The following is a 16,662-nucleotide window of genomic DNA, read 5'->3' as shown; positions in this document are numbered from 1 at the left end:
TTGTTGACTTCTCATTTGTTTGACTGGAGTGTATGGCTATGAATTGACAAAAAGCTGTCCCATCCGTCCTTCATTATCAATCACAGTCTTTCTGTTTTGGCAGGTGAAGAAGCATCTCTGGGGGCTGCAGAAGGAACATTTATGAAGGCATTACAAGCCCGGAAGAAGAACACCAGCACTGAGCTCACTATTGAGCCAGAAGCTGCATCCTCAGACAGAAGTAGTGTCAACTTGTCAACTGTACTGAATGAGCCTCTAGGTTTTAATGATGAAAGTGATGTTATTAGTGCACTAAATTACGTATTGCCTTATTTCTCGGAGGGAAATCTAGAACACATAGAAATGACATTATTACCATTCATTAAACTGCTTTTTTCCAAGGTACAAGATAGAGAACAGGCCCTGAGTGATTTGCAGAACAACACAGGGAATCCCCCTCTTAAGCCTGAAAACAACAATGCAACTTACAGAAGTAAATTGAGGAAGCTCTATTTTCTGGAGAATTTGTTAGATGCAGAAATTCAAGAAAAAATTAATGAGGTTAAACAGAAAGAAAAAACTGCCATGCTTATGCATCCCAACTTTTTACATGCCAAATTTAAACGCCAAATCCTTCAAAAGAAGTTAGAAACTGTTCAACCCCAGGAAAACCACCTGGCAAAGATCCAGAGAACAGGTGTCGGGAAAAGGCTGCGAAGGGTAAACAGAGTCCTCAAGAGGCCAAGGGGCATAAAGAAAAGGCACTTCAAAGAAATGGAAGATCTGAGCATCAAGAGGAAACAAGGGGCCAAGCCATTTATGGAGAACACCCCCAAAACAAGAAGGCTTCTAAGGCCACTCTCAAAGAAGGTGGAAGGACTTCTCAAGGTGCGGAGGCAAAGGAAGTTAGGGGGAGTCTCCTTCAACACAGAGCCTTCTTCCAGCAAGGAACATAAGGCAGCAGTCTCTTCTTCCCTGAAACAATACTCCACGGGCAGGCCTTCTACCTCTCCTCCTTCAAAAGGCCCACCTGAAGTTAGAATCCTTTCAAAAGACTTGTCCTACACCATTTTTGTTTTAGAAGATGCAAATGCTAGAGTTAAAAATATGGAGGTTCCTATATCAGTATCACATTCCAGAAAAAATTACATCTACCATAAATCTCGCTCTCGAGTGGTTCACAGAAGACCAAAGGCCAAAACAAGTCGAAGGTTCAGAAAGGTCCGTAGACTGATGCTTAGAAATAGACCTCCTTCCTCTGCAGTGAGGAGCCTCATAAATTCCCCTCCTCGAGAGTCTTTTTCATCTTCACAAGAACTGAGTTCTCCAGAAAATCCTTTTCAAGAATTGTTTCTTTTTCCAGAGCCGTCTGCAAAAACTACTACTGTACACAATGCTACTATGCTAGGTGAGGCTACCCCTGAAATCACTGCCTATAAGGATCCTTCCACTGCAGATTCTGCTGTGACTGCAGACAACTTCATGGCACCTGTTAAACAAACAAATGAAACACAATGGGAATACCAGAACATGGGCCCTGACTTACCCTCCAAGCCCCATGGCTCCTCTCTCCCACTGCTCTCATCCCCGGGTGATCAATTTGAAACTCAGCTAAACCAGCAGCTACGGTCCCTCATCCCCAACAAGGATGTGAGAAGGCTCATTGCTCATGTTATGCGGACACTGAAACTGGACTGCTCAGAGCCCCAGGTACAGCTGGCCTGTGCCAAGCTCCTCTCCAGAACAGGCCTCCTAATGAAGCTTCTCAGTGAGCAGCAAGAAGTTAAGGTGTCCAAGGCAGACTGGGATACAGACCAATGGAAAACTGAGAACTACATCAACGAGAGCACCGAAGTCCACAGTGAGCAAAAAGAGCAAGAGTCAAGTGAGGTGAGGACAACTCCAGAAACATGAGGCTCAGACTTTTTCATCAGAGTTCAGGGCATGCCTTTAGAGTGCCAAAGCTCCTACTCTGTATCTCATCTTGGCCAAGGAACTTGGACCAAGAAAATCATCTCCCACTTTGTTCATTTAGAGAATGGTACCACTATTCCTAATGTAGAGGAGAAGACTTAACACACGAATTGTACAAGAAGAATGCCTAATAGTAAGGTTATTCGATTTGTGATGTTCTTTATGAACCTATAAGCTAGATTCACCTGGAAGAATTGGGTTTTGAAACTGAATGGTTAGCTTTTATCCTTTTCATGTCTTTGTTCTACAAAAAAAAAAAAAAAATTTGTTTCTTCCTATTTTTTAGCTCACAAAAGAAGTTCCAGGATATGGATATAACCACAAACTCATCTTGGCGATATCTGTGACTGTGGTAGTGATGATTTTGATTATAATTTTCTGCCTCATTGAGGTAAGGACAACAATTAATTCAAGTTTCCAGAATATATTTTGTCTTTATAATAGATTCGAAAGCCACAAACTGAAAATTAAAGCCACTTTACCACCTGCTACTACTTGATATTCCTCTTCAGTCACTAGGACTGGGGTGTGCTTGGTGTGCTTGGGGTGTGTTCCAGGGATTTTGAAAGGAACCCTACTCTCAGGAGATCTTGGTGCAGTGGAAGCCAAGATAGCAAACCATTAGACTATTTTGAGAAACTAAATTTAAGAAGGCCAGTGTTGACATGATTGGAAAATTTCTTCAACGCAAAACTGTGGCAGTGATTTGATGTAGACACCAGTCACTTTCATTCTATCCCTGATTTCTTTCCCTGTTGGATGAAATGATAAGAGAGAGAAAATGTCCACTCTTAGGGAGTGATCAATCAACCTGGGGAGAAAGGACCAACAAAAGGATAAAACTGTGACCTTGTAGAGTCCTTAGATTTACTCAGCATCTTTTTTCTCCAGTGAGTAAACTAAAAAAAAAAAAAAAAAAAACCCTCCCCATTGAGTAGATTCTAAATCATAGAGACCATATAGGCATTGTCTAAACAGGCTCAGTTAAAATATTGCAGTAAGCAGTTTGGTTCTGCTTGCTTTTTGTTCAGTTATATAATGGTTTATTAATTTCCTGACAGACAGCTGCTAGCATATTTAACAAGCTGACAACTTAACCGTACCCTGCCAATTCACCCTAATTTCCCTATCCACCTTTTCTACCGTTGGAGCAGCCTTACGTTCCAGCCCCTCACCCTACCCCAGTCACACCGTGCTCATTCCTACCTTTGTCTGTGCCTTTACCCCTCGAAAATTCCCTTAATACACTCTGCCTGTTGAAGTCCTATGAATCTGTCGAAAGCCAACACAAGTCCATCTTTGTTCAAAAAGCCTTCCCTGAACCCTTCAGTCCCCCTGACCCTGGTTCATTTGTGAGATGTGTTGCCATTCCTTGGGGGCCAAAGAGAGACATTTGCCCTCTCCAGAGAAGTTAAAACTATGGTAAACAATTTTTAAAAAGATGGCCCCTCAGGAGGGAAAGTTTAAGATCAACACATAATGGAGCAGAACAGAGATATGTAAAGACCAGATGGCCTCCTGATCTATCTGAGGAAAAACAGGTCTATCAGCAGGAGGGTTGGTCAGTTCCTTGTAGAAAAGGCAAGGAACAGGTCAACGTGGGCAGTGCCCATCCTAACATTGCACAAAAGTAGGGATGGAGCCCAGGGCAGCAGATGTGAAGTGTCAGAGCCACCAGCAGTGCTGTGCCTGAGGGGGAGATGGATGGATGAGGCTCTCTAAATCTTTCCATGAAACCCTGGATTCAGCTGATTTCTTACGTTCTATTCTGTTCTCACCAAGTAGCCTTCTGATTGTGCTTTACTGCGCACACAGGCCTGTCTCTTCAGAGACACAAATCCCTAATCCTGTAGGTACAGAAGTCCTGTCTGTGGAACAGATGTCTTTCTCACTGCCAAGTCATAATTTGGCATTCTGATTTTTGGTCAGTCCTGCAATATTGATAAGGTGAGACTGCCCCCAAAAGGAAGAAGCTGGTTCTCTTTTGGTGGTGACACAGTCTGATTTCTAAGCCTGGGAGGCTGAGGACCAGCATGGGGTCAGTTTGCCAAGACATCTGGGAAGACAGTGATTGGCCATTGCCCAGACAGTTCCCTCTGCTTCTATAAGCAGCCTATGGCTGTTTCCTTTTTAGACATTTCTATAAATCCTGTGCTGCTTTTGCTTCCTACGTGCAGTTTAGCCTTATATTTGTATTCATTTATATGTTCTCCTTATATCCTCTCCCCCACTTAGATCATAAGATTTATGAGCACTGAAACCATGCAGTGTTTTAGGTGGACAATAATGGTGTTCCATATAAAAAAAAAAAAATTTTTTTTATATATAGGGCCATATTTTGGCTCTTGTGGACTTGCTGTGATTTTCTTCAGTTTCAGCTTGAACTTGCATATGAGCAATTCATGGTCTGTTCCACAGTCGGCCCCTGGCCTTGTTCTGACTGATGATATCGAGCCTGTCCATCGTCTCTTTCCACAGATGTAGTCAATTTGATTTTTGTGTGTTCCAGCTGGTGAGGTCCATTTGTATAGTCGCCGTTTATGTTGGTGAAAGGAGGTATTTGCAATGAAGAAGTCATTGGTCTTGCAAAATTCTATCATTCGATCTCCGGCATTGTTTCTATCACTAAGGCCATATTTTCCAACTACTCATCCTTCGTCTTTGTTTCCAACTTTCACATTCCAATCGCCAGTAATTATCAATGCATCTTGATTGCATGTTTGATCAATTTCAGACTGTAGCAGCTGATAAAAATCTTCTATTTCTTCATCTTTGGCTCTAGTAGTTGGTGTGTAAATTTGAATAATAGTCATATTACTGGTCTTCCTTGTAGGCATGTGGATATTATCCTATCACTGACAGCATTGTACTTCAGGATAGATCTTGAAACGTTCTTTTTGACGATGACTACAACACCATTCCTCTTCAAGTTGTCATTCCCAGCATAGTAGACTATATGATTGTCCAATTCAAAATGGCCGATACCAGTGCACCTCAGCTCACTAATGCCTAGGATATCAATGTTTATGCATTCCATTTCATTTTTGATGATTTCCAATTTTCCTAGATTCGTACTTTGTACATTCCAGGTTCCGATTATTAATGGATGTTTGCAGAGACCATCTGAAGAATAGATATGACACGTTGAGCACTAGTGACTGAAGACCTGAGGAGTTGTGGAATGATATGAAGGACATCATACATGAAGAAAGCAAGAGGTCATTGAAATACAGGAAACAAACAAAACACCAAGAAGGATGACAGAGGAGACTCTGAAACTTGCTGTCAAATGTCCGGCAGCTAAAGCGAAAAGAAGAATAGATGAAGTAAAAGAACTGAACGGAAGATCTCAAAGGGCATCTCGGGAAGGCAAAGTAAAGTATTATAATGACATGTGCAAAGAACTGGAGATGGAAAACCAGAAGGGAAGAACGCACTCAGTGTTTCTCAAGCTCAAAGAACTGAAGAAAAATTCAAGCCTTGAGTTGCAATAGTAAAGGATTCTTTGGGGAAAATATTAAAAGAATATAAAAAATATCAAAAGAAGATGGAAGGAATACACAGAGTCATTATACCAAAAAGAATTTTAAGAGGTGGCATATGATCAGGAAACAATGATACTGAAGGAAGAAGTCCAAGCTGCTCTGAAGGCATTGGCGAAAAACAAGGCTCCAGGAATTGATGGAGTATCAACTGAGATGTTTCAACAAACAGATGCAGCGCCGGAGGTGCTCACTCGTCTATGCCAATAAATGTGGAATACGGCTTCCTGGCTAACTGCCTGGAAGAGATCCATATTTATGCCTGACCCAAGAAAGGTGATCCAAGTAAATGTGGAAATTATATAACAATATCATTAAGATCACACGCAAGCAAAATTTTGCTGAAGATCATTCAAAAATGGCTGCAGCAGTATACAGACAGGAAACTGTCAGAAATTCAGGCTGGTTTCAGAAGAGGACTTGGAACCAGGGATATCATTGCTTATGTCAGATGGATCCTGGGTGAAAGCAGAGAATGCCAGAAGGATGTTTACCTGTGTTTTATTGACTATGTAAAACCATTAGACTGTGTGTATCATAACAAATTATGGATAACATCGCAAATAATGGGAATTCCAGAACACTTAATTGTGCTCGTGAGGAACCTGTACATAGATCAAGAGGCAGTTGTTCGGAAAGAACAAGGGGATACTGATTGGTTTAAAGTCAGGAAAAGTGTGTGTCAGGGTTGTGTTCTTTCACCATACCTATTCAATCTGTATGCTGAGCAAATAATCTGAGAAGCTGGACTATATGAAGAAGAACGGGGCATCAGGATTGGAGGAAGACTCGTTAACAACATGTGTTATGCAGATGACACAACCTTGCTTGCTGAAAGTGAAGAGGACTTGAAGCACTAACTAATGAAGATCAAAGACCACAGCCTTCAGTATGGATTGCACCTCAACATAAAGAAAACGAAAATCCTCACAACTGGACCAATGAGCAGCATCGTGATAAACGGAGAAAAGATTGAAGTTGTCAAGGATTTCACTTTACTTGGATCCACAATCAACAGCCATGGAAGCAGCAGTCAAGAAATCAAAAGACGCATTGCATTGGGTAAATCTGCTGCAAAAAAAGGACCTCTTTAAAGTGTTGAAGAGCAAAGACGTCACCTTGAAGATTAAGGTGTGCCTGCCCCAAGCCATAGTATTTTCAATCGCATTATATGCATATGAAAGCTGGACAACGAATAAGGAAAACTGAAGAAGAATTGACGCCTTGAAATTGTGGTATTGGTGAAGAATATTGAATATATCATGGACTGCGAAAAGAAGGAAGAAATCTGTCTTAGAAGAAGTACAACCAGAATGCTCCTTAGAAGCAAGAATGGCAAGACTGCTTCTTACATACTTTGGACATGTTGTCAGGAAGGATCAGTCCCTGGAGAAGGACATCATGCTTGGCAGAGTACAGGGTCAGCGGAAAAGAGGAAGACCCTCAACAAGGTGGATTGACACAGTGGCTGCAACAATGAGCTCAAGCATTACAAGGATTGTAAGGATGGCTCAGGACCAGGCAGTGTTTTGTTCTGTTGTGCTTAGGGTCGCTATGAGTTGGAACTGAGTCGACGGCACCTAACAACAACAACAACAGTGGTACTCTAGGGAAGAAAGATAAGGTGTTACAGCAATTCCACAATGAGAAATAATACAACATAATATTTATTTTGAAATAGCAGACAGAGCCCAGTAATAGACAGACGCATGTATGATTAACACTCTTGAAATGTCATCTTTTAAAGTTCTAGTCAGTGGGGGGAAGTGGATACATGGTAGTAGAACAGTGGCCTAACTATTGGGGGAAGGGGGGATAATGGCAGATCCATATTTCTCACCTTAAACAAACATGTTTCAGTAAATTAAAAAAAAGAAACCATAAAAGTATTAGAAGGAAATAGAAGCCATATTTTTATTATCTTGTGGTGGGAAAGAGCATTCTAAGCCTGATACCACAGGCAAAAAACTTTGATAGATTTGACTACCGTTAGCAAATTTAGGGAGTGCCTGTGTGGCGCTGGACTATTAACTGAAAGGTTGGCAGGTCACACCCACCCAGGGATGCCTTGGTAGTAAGGCCTGGTGATCTGCTTCTGAAAGATCACAGCCTTGAAAACCTTATGGAGCAGTTCTGTTCTGCACACATGGAGTCGTCATGAGTGGGAATCAACTCGAAGGCATCTAACAACAACAAAATAGCAAATTCAGCATTGATTTAAATGCCAAGCATTGGACAGCATATATTGTCTGACACAAGAACCCTTGGAGGAAGGTAGTATCATCCTTCTTTTACAGATGAAGGAGATCAAATGAAGCCCCCAGGGGCAAAACCAAAAGCAGAACGGATAGTCACCTGACTACGAAGCCTGTTCCGTTTTGCCTCCTTAAAGAGAAAAACAAGTGCCAAGTATCTGAAGCATCGCAACAGAATGGAAAAAGTTGAAAGGATTGATATGTTGGATATAAGAGGAGCTTTTATAAATCAATAACAAAAAGACAAAGAATCCAGTGGAAAAGGGGGCAAGGGCTATGATGAGTAGGAGGTGTTTGCACTCTTGGAATCACATCTGTCACCCTGTCCTCATGGCGTATGGGGTGTGGGTCTTGTTAGGGAAGCCTTTGCCACCTCATGGTATAAAGACAGTCTCCTATATTTTCTTCTATTACTTTTATAAGATTGTGATAATATGTTATATGTTTTAGTGCATGTGGAATTTATTTTCTTTGTTTTGTTTTGGTATGGTTGAGGTAGAGAATCTTTTTTCTCCCCATGTGAATATCCAGTTGTTTACAATCTCCTATTGAATGGTTGGTTCCTTCTTTCCACGCTGATCGAAAATACTGCCTTTGTCTGGACTCTGTGCTGTCCCACTGATTCACTTCTATTTTCCTCTACCGGTATCGCCTACTTAATTCCAATTGCTGTACAACATAATTTGATATTTGGTAGGGCAAGCTCCTGCTCTCTGATCTTCTTTTTCATCCTTTTCAAGCTATTGTTGAATATTTTCTCTACCAAATGTCAACTGGTCAATTTGTAAAAAAAAAAAAGCTATGTTGGCATTAGAATGGAATTGCATTGAATCTGTAGATTAATTTGAGGAGAACTGGCATCTACAACGTTGAGACTTCCTTTCTAAGAACGTGGTATCTCATTCCACATAATCAGTTCTCCTCAATGTCCTTCAGAAGAATTTTAGTGTTTTCTTCACAGAGGCCTTTCACATCTTTTGTTTATTCCTAGGTACTTTATACATTTTTATTCCTATTGTGAATGAAACTCTTCTTCCATTATATTTTCTAGTTGGTTATTGGTGGTACATAGGAAAACTGTTGAGGTTTGTGTGATTTTGTATCTAGCTACCTCACTAAATTCTAATATTACCTGTACGCATTGCTATCGAGTCGACTCCAACTCATGGTGACCCTATAGTACAGAGTAGGACTGCTCCATAGGGTTTCCAAGGCTGTAAATCTTTGCAGAAGTTTACTGCCACATCTTTCTCCCACGGAGTGGCTGGTGGGTTTGAACCACTGACCTTTCAGTTAGCAGCCGAGCGCTTAAGCACTGTACCATCAGGGCTCTTTCTGAATTCTCATATTACTTTCAAAAATTTTTAGTTGATCTCTTGAGCTTTTTAGGTTGCCCATCTGTTATGGATTGAATTGTGTCCCCCCAAAATGTGTATCAATATGGCTAGGCCATGATTCCCAGTACTGTGTGATTGCCCACCATTTTGTCACCTGATGTGATTTTCCTATGTGTTGTAAAACCTACCTCTATGATGTTAATGAGGTGGAATTAGAGGCCGTTATGTTAATGAAGGGGAACTCAAATCTACAAGATTAGATTGTGTTTTAAGTCAATCTCTTTTGAGATATGAAAGAGAGAAGTGAGGAGGTAGACAGGGGAAACTCGTACCACCAAGAACAAGAGCCACGAGAATAACCCGTCCTTTGGACCCAGGGTCTCTGCACTGAGAAGCTCCTAGACCGGGGAAGATTGAGGACAAGGACATTCCCTCAGAGCTGACAGAGAAAGAGAGCCTTACCCTGGAGGTGGCACCCTGAATTTGGACTTCTATCCTCCTAGACTGTGAGATAATAAAATTCTCTTTGTTAAAACCATCCATTTGTGGTATTTCTCTTACGGTGGCACTAGATAACTAAAAAAATAAAATAAAGACACCATTATTTCACATGCAAGTAATGATATTTTTGTTTCTATCTTCCAGTACTTACACGCCATTTATTTTTCTTATTGCCTTGATTAGTACCTTCAACAATGTTGAATAGCAGCAGTGGTAACAGGCATCCTTATTCCTAACTTTAAAGCAATGCTCTTGTCTAAGTTTATGGTACATACTTTTATTAAATTAAAGATATTTCCTTCTTTTCCTACTTTTACAAGTTTTTATTAGGAATTATTTGTTGAGTGTTACCTAAAACCATCGATAAAATTCATGAAAAATATATGCAAGATCCTAAACTAGGTACTGTGGAAGAGTAAAGGGGGTGAATGAGGATAGAATCCTTGTGCTCAAAAAGATCATCATCTAGCAGTGGAGATGAGGGTCAAAATAAATAAAAGGAAGGAATAAAGGTTTGAAGATACCGGTCATTGTGGTGGATAACCACGATCATGCTTTCTTCCAAAACAGATTTATGCTCACCGAGCAACATCAGAGGAAGACAAAGAAGGATCCTCACGGTAAATATTAGCCCAGCAATTTTGTTTCAGTGTTTATTGTGGTTCAAATAGCTATAACAAAACATTCATAGACTGACAATTTTTAAAAGAGAATTTTAGAACTAGGAGAGAACGTAGAGGGCCTCTATTTCACTCCCCTCAGTGTTCAGTGAGGAAACTACCAAAGGCAGGAAAAATATACTCACCTTAATACTTTGGCTCCAGCGAAATTAGCTCCCAGGCCAAGCTGAGCTTTATGGGACTAGCACAGAGGCACCTGCTGTTGCCAGTCCTTTCAGGGGAAGAGCTAGGCTATACCTGTTTCTTCCTGCAGTTGGTGGGCATAAAGCTGGGCCAGAGGCCTTCCCTGGAGGCTCTACGGAAAGGGTAGGGAAGGCCAAATGGTCTTGGGTAAGAGGGCTGGCCTCATTCAAGGCTGACGGAAGGTAGAATATATGTGTTTTTCCTCTAAAGTGTCAGGAAAACGTCACTTCTCATCCTGACAGTTGTTAAGCCCCCGCTCTGGATTCCCCTTATCCAAACTTCACAGAATTTTAACTCTGAAGAGTTTCAGATAGTAGCTTGTCTCAGAGAGGGAGAAAGGAAAATATTTTGCTCCATGGTCTCACCACTAGGGGGTGTCAGAAAGAGGATGACTCCTTCCCATGTGGGTACTTCCCCATTGATGACATTGTGCTTGGACTGTGAGCTACACTTTAAGTCCTGACTCAGTCCATGCAAACTTCATAGACGTGGCTGCTGATAGAGGCAGAAATAGTTTCTAAGCACACTTGGGGGCCCTGGGTGGTGCATAGGGTTAACGCGCTCAGTTCCTACCTGAAAGGTTGGAGGTTTGAGTCCACCTGGAGGCCTCAGAAAAAGGCCTGGCTATCTACTTCCAAAAAATCAGCCAGTGAAAACCCTGTGGAGCACAGTTTTACTCTGACACACATGGGGTCATCACGAGTTGGAGTCGACCTGATGGCAACATTTTTTCATTAAACTTATTGCCCACTATGCACTCTGATATTTTCTGTTCTGTTCAGATTATTCTTAATGCTATTCATGACCTTTAACTTGACTTCATAATCAATGACCACCTACAGTTAGCACTCACTAATCAGTGACCACCTACAGTATGAAAATCAGTGAGCTAATCTGGCTAGTTAGACTCAGGCATTTATTTGGTGTGATTCGACTTACAGAATAAAGCAGCTAGAAGAATAGAAGCACCTTCTCCTCCACTTACCCCCACTCCCCAGAGAATGAAGCACGAGTCCAAATCTGAAGGGGACTGATATAAATGTTTCTGGACAGGGCTGCTCAGTATGGTTGTGCAGTTGGTTCACTGCGCAAAGGTACTTGGCCAAGGAGGTAAATGGAGCAGAAAATTCTGCCTCGCCTCCATACCAAGCCATGTACAGAGGTCTCCCCAGAGACATCGTGGGGCCCTGTGGACAGATACGGAGAGCTCCTCGAAGTCCAATATGCATGGAGTTGTTCTCAAACCCCAAGTCTGTAGTGTTTTTGATAGTTGTGATTTATGGGTGGAGGTAAACTTTGAGTCCTGCGGAGACAAGAGATAGGTGTTATGAGGGACATGGAAAATGACATAGATCACTAATTGCCTTGCGTGTGTGTTTCCCCCAAGGGGCTTTCTCCGAAGTCTGCTGCAAAGGAGATGCACGTCAGAAAGTAAAAGTCAGGTACAATTGGGGAAGATCCAGTGCTGTGGTGGGAGAAAGCAGGAGCGATTCAGAGTTAATAGTTCCCTTTCTCTTTTCCAGGGGGGCTTTTTCTGGAGAAGGCAGCCACTTTGGCTCAGGGATATGTATAGGCCTCTCAATGCCACCCACAAGAGAAACATGGCACAGAAGCTACATGACAAGGATTCTTCTGATGAGGATGAGATTTTCAACAAAGATGCCAGGTAAATGATTGCGGAAAATTTAAACTTTTTATGTAAACTGAGGAGATATCAAAAGGGCAGAAGTGCAGAACAGAATTTCAAATTCTCATGGACTCCATACTTTCTGAAGTCATGGACCACAGATGAACTCCAAAATTATTACCCTGAGATAATCTTTAAACCTTCAACCAAATATATCACTTAAAGCCTTCTTAAAACCAAACAGTACTTTAGCTTAATGGGGGCAGTTCTACTCTGTCCTATAGGGTCGCTATGAGTCGGAATCGACTCGACGGCACTGGGTTCTCTGGTTAGTAAAGAATGTCTTCCTTGAGCGTTGTGGTCTTTTAATGTCTACCTGTATGGGATCAAACTGACAACAACAGCAACAGCCCCCTAAGGCTTGGTGGGCAATGAGTTTATGTTAAACGCAGATGAACAACTCAGGAAAGGAGGGTAAGAATGGTTGCACAGCTCGAAGAAGGAAATCAATGTCACTGAATTGTACATGTGGAAAATGTTGATTTGGTATATGTTTTGCTGTGTATATTCTCAACAACAAAATCAATAAAAAATTTTTTTAAAAGAAAAATAATAAAATGAGGAGGTAATGAAAAGTTTAATTGCTCCTTTCAAGAATAAGAGCCATTGGCATTATTCTTCTTATCCCAGGGAGGCCAGAGAAGTCACAACAGAGAAGGCTGAGCCTACAGAGACTACTACAGAGGCCGGTGAGGAAAGCGAACTGCTTGAAGTCAAGACCACAGTGTGAACCCCATCCTGCCTCAGGCTCCCGCAAATTTTGTTTTCTGATCTTGGCTTCTTGGCATTTCTTGTATTAAAATATATAAATTCTATAACCATGTGGTAAGGAATTGAAATATAAATACTAAATATTGACATAAAAGCAACAGGGTGTTGATCAAGGGCCATAGGCAAGAAAAGCAGGGCTGAAACTAGAATCCCTCGTGGTGGCCATTCCATAAGAGGCCATGTGGGCACAGAAGGACAAATAGGGGCTTCACTCTCCTGTTTCCCCAATATACTCCATCCCAGGGAAATGGAGAACATATCAGCCACAAGAAGCATAGATTATTAAATCAAGTACCCATTTATTCTGGCTCTCTCTCCTCTGTGCTTCATTCAAGCCTGAGTTCACCAACACACTTGAGCTCCTGTCCATAGGAGATCAACCACCTTCTGGACCCTCTCATAGGTTCTTTGAAGTTGCTAGAATATTTGGATTTCCACTGTGCGGCCAAGTCCTTCTTTTTTCCAAAGACCTCAAACTCATGCAAAAATGTGTGTCGTATTTTGGTAGGGGATTATCTGCCCTTACAAGCTGGTGGAAAATTCATATATATCTTTTTAAACCATCCCAACCCTTGTTGTTATGGATTGAATTGTGTGTCTGCCAAAAATGTATGTCAACTTGGCTAGACTATGATTCCCAGTTTTATGTGATTGTTCACCATTTTGTCATCTGATGTGATTTTCCTATATGTTGTAAATCCTATCTCTATGATGTTCATGAGGCAGGATTAGAGGGAACGGAACATAGTGACAGGTAATGCCTATCAATGTAAAGACTTAACCACTGTTAATGAGGCAAGACTCAATGTACAAGATTAGGTTGTTTCTTAAGTCAATCTCGTTTGAGGCGTAAAAGAGAAGCAAGCAGAGAGATGGGGAAACCTCATACTACCAAGAAAGAAGCACCAGGAGCATAGTGCATCCTTTGGAGCTGGAGCCCCTGCACTGAGAACCTCCTCAATCAGGATGGTTGACGACAACGACCTTACCCCAGAGCCGAAACAGAAAGAAAGGATTCCCCTAGAGCTGACACCCTGAATTCGGACTTTTAGCCTCCTAGAGTATGACAGAATATTTTTCTCTTTGTTAAAGCCATCCATTTCTGTTATAGCACCACTAGATAAATAAGACACTTGGGTAGCTCTCAGGAAGGTACAGGAGAATCAGGGTAAAGGAAGAATATGTGAGAACAGTAATTGCCCAACATTGCCCTCTTCAGGCCTGGGATGGTGCTGATTCAGAAAATCTATTGGTGGGGTCACTTCTCTGCTCATGTGTACTGCCCTACCCTCTGGAGAACCCCACCAGGGATCAAATATATGCTGCTCAGCCCCCTCCAGCTCGGCCCAGCACCAGACCCACCTGCTTCCTTCCTCATCCACCGGTCTGCATGATTCAAAGTGACAGCACAAGTAAAAATTGCAGAAGATGCAAGGGTTCCTGCACACCTTCTGCTCATCCATGTGGGAATCAGACATGTTAAGAGCAAAAAGAAGGATAAAAAAATTTAAAAAATATACCTACCCCTATTTAAGTATTTTACTAAAAGCAAAGAAAAAGTCATTAATTCACATTTATAAGTCAAGGAGAGCTAAACACATTAGTGAGTAAAAGAAATCCTGAATGAGCAAGACTTGCTAATCGACCTCTAGGACCACAAATAAATGCTGGCAGCTCAGTAATCTGAGATGAAGAATGATGCCAACCAAGGAACCACGGCACAGAGTCCCCCAGAAGAACAATGTAATCGGGCAGTGGCCTCCTGGCATATTCTGCTGATTAGGGTTCCAGGCAAAATGAACAGCCCATCTGTACTTCATTCGGTCCATCAGTTTGCCAATGCTGGGCAAGAGACACCTGTTCTCTTGATACTGACCTGACTCAGCTACCTCTCAGTGTTCTTTACTGAGGATGAAAAACAAATGTTTGTCCCTATGTGGTGACCTCTGTGAGCCGGCAAATATTTACTATGTTTAAAGCACAAGAATAAATAACAATAATAGGAAGCAGCAGCAGCTAGCATTTACACTCGCCTACTTGGTGCCAAGCTCTGGGTTAAGCATTTTACACTCTTATTTCATGTAGTCCAACCACCCCTGGAAGATATTTTGTTATTCCCATTTGACAGATAAAGAAACGGGGCTCAAAGAATGTAAGTAACCAGCCCAAGTGCCCTAGGCCACACATCCAAAATAGGAGAGTTAGTGTTTCAAGTGTCAATAGGAAAATACAATTTCTCAAAGCATATTCTGCCAACCTCTATCCTCAAACATCACTGGGATGCTTATTTAAAAGGCTAATTCCTGGACACCTCCCCTCCAAACCTACATGCCTGCCCCACTTGAATCCATCTCCAGGAGACAGATGTCCATTTTAGGAACCACTGAGCTATGACAAGAAGGGCAGGGACTTAGAGGAAGCAGAGGTTCTGCGGTTTCTTCCGGGCTGGAGGTGACAGGGAGATGACTGTAGAGAGGCAGGGCAGAGGAGTGGGAGGTGAGGGGACTGGTGTCTGGTTAAGTCTGTGAGAATGGGAGGCATGACTGAGTCTTACCTTGGACTGCCAACATAGATAACCCTGGGCTACTGCTCACCGCCACGGAAATTAGGGCCTCCTGGAAAGCACCACACTCAATGAGCTCTGGCTCCCACGGACCTGGTGGGAGTGAGATGCTATTGTTGAGGCCTGGGTCTGGTAGGAGTGAGATGCTGTTGTTGAGCACCAGTGGAGTCAAGAGAAGCACACATTCAAGAGGAGAAAAAAATCCTGAGGCCTGAAGCAGAAGTGGGAAATGGTTCAGGTTGAGAGTCTATGTGTTAGAGCATAGTTTGGTGTAATACTGTAGAGTGTCTTCGCTTGCAGGGCTAAAGGAAATTAAGACTTAAACTGCAATCCTTATGGAGACTTCATGTGGATTAGGGCCATACCCCAAGGTTGGTGAAGCAAGAAGATAGGAGAAGCCTAGACCCTGACAAAGTGGCCCCTAAACTAGCCCTGACTTCCTAACCAGATTGTTACATGAAAGATCAAGAAACTTCCCTCTTATTTAACCCGCTATTCTTTGGTTCTCTATTGCAGCAGCTGACCCCATAGCCTAACAAAGGAGTCAGTGTACATATGGGTTAGCTATTGCCACGATATTACTGTGTAATAAACCATTCTGAAACTTGGTGAGTTGACCTAACAGTTCCCACAGATCTGCAGGTTGGCTGGGGCGCTGCACTTTAACTCTGTGCTGCTTCAGCTCTGCTTCTTACTCTAAGGCTGCAGATCAGCTGGGGTGGATCTGTCCCAGGAGTTTTCATTCCAGGGCCCAGGCTGAAGAGTCAGCAGTTGACCCAGGAGGAGCTCTTCTCATGGAGAAGGCAGAGGCATAAAAAGGCCAGTAGAAAATATATGGCTTCTTAAAGCCTGGACTTAGAACTGGCACACTTTCATTTCTGCACCATTCTATGAGTCAAATCAAGTCACTCGGTGTCATGGATTGAATCATGTCCCCCCAAAAATGTGTGTATCAATATGGTTAGGCCACGATTCCCAGTATTGTGTCGTTGTCTTCCATTTTGTGATTGTAATTTTATGTTAAGAGGATTAGGGTGGGATTTTAACACCACCCTTACTCAGGTCACCTCCCTGACCCAAGCAAGGTAAAGGGAGTTTCCCTGGGGTGTGGCCTGCACCACCTTTTATCTCTCAAGAGATAAAAGGAAAGGAAAGCAAGCAGAGAGTTGGGGACCTCATACCACCAAGAA

At 42.2% G+C, this 16,662-nt stretch overlaps 2 protein-coding genes across 2 annotated transcripts in view; both read left to right on the top strand.

Annotated features, from left to right (window-relative positions):
• LOC126063114 (leucine-rich repeat-containing protein 37A2-like) overlaps nt 1–16,662 on the top strand; it is a 309,607-nt gene that overhangs the window by 71,984 nt on the left and 220,961 nt on the right. The window lies entirely within an intron of this gene.
• Nucleotides 565–12,947, top strand: LOC126062557 (leucine-rich repeat-containing protein 37A-like). The gene is made up of 6 exons (XM_049860235.1): nt 565–1,869; nt 2,240–2,344; nt 10,159–10,208; nt 11,839–11,893; nt 11,975–12,117; nt 12,769–12,947. The coding sequence occupies exons 1-6, from the start codon at nt 565–567 to the stop codon at nt 12,866–12,868; spliced, it is 1,758 nt and encodes a 585-aa protein (XP_049716192.1). The 3' UTR covers nt 12,869–12,947.

Source organism: Elephas maximus, chromosome 19 (assembly GCF_024166365.1).
Source record: "Elephas maximus indicus isolate mEleMax1 chromosome 19, mEleMax1 primary haplotype, whole genome shotgun sequence".
Classification (NCBI taxonomy): Eukaryota; Metazoa; Chordata; class Mammalia; order Proboscidea; family Elephantidae; genus Elephas; species Elephas maximus.
The sequence above is the reverse complement of the archived record's forward strand: the minus strand, read 5'-3'. Positions and strand labels throughout refer to the sequence as shown.

Coding starts and splice junctions, on each gene's coding strand:
- LOC126062557 (XM_049860235.1), top strand. CDS start 565: ATGCTTATGCATCCCAACTTTTTACATGCCAAATTTAAACGCCAAATC. Junction 2,345..10,158: donor TAATTTTCTGCCTCATTGAG/GTAAGGACAACA, acceptor CTTCCAAAACAG/ATTTATGCTCACCGAGCAAC. Junction 12,118..12,768: donor ATTTTCAACAAAGATGCCAG/GTAAATGATTGC, acceptor TTCTTATCCCAG/GGAGGCCAGAGAAGTCACAA.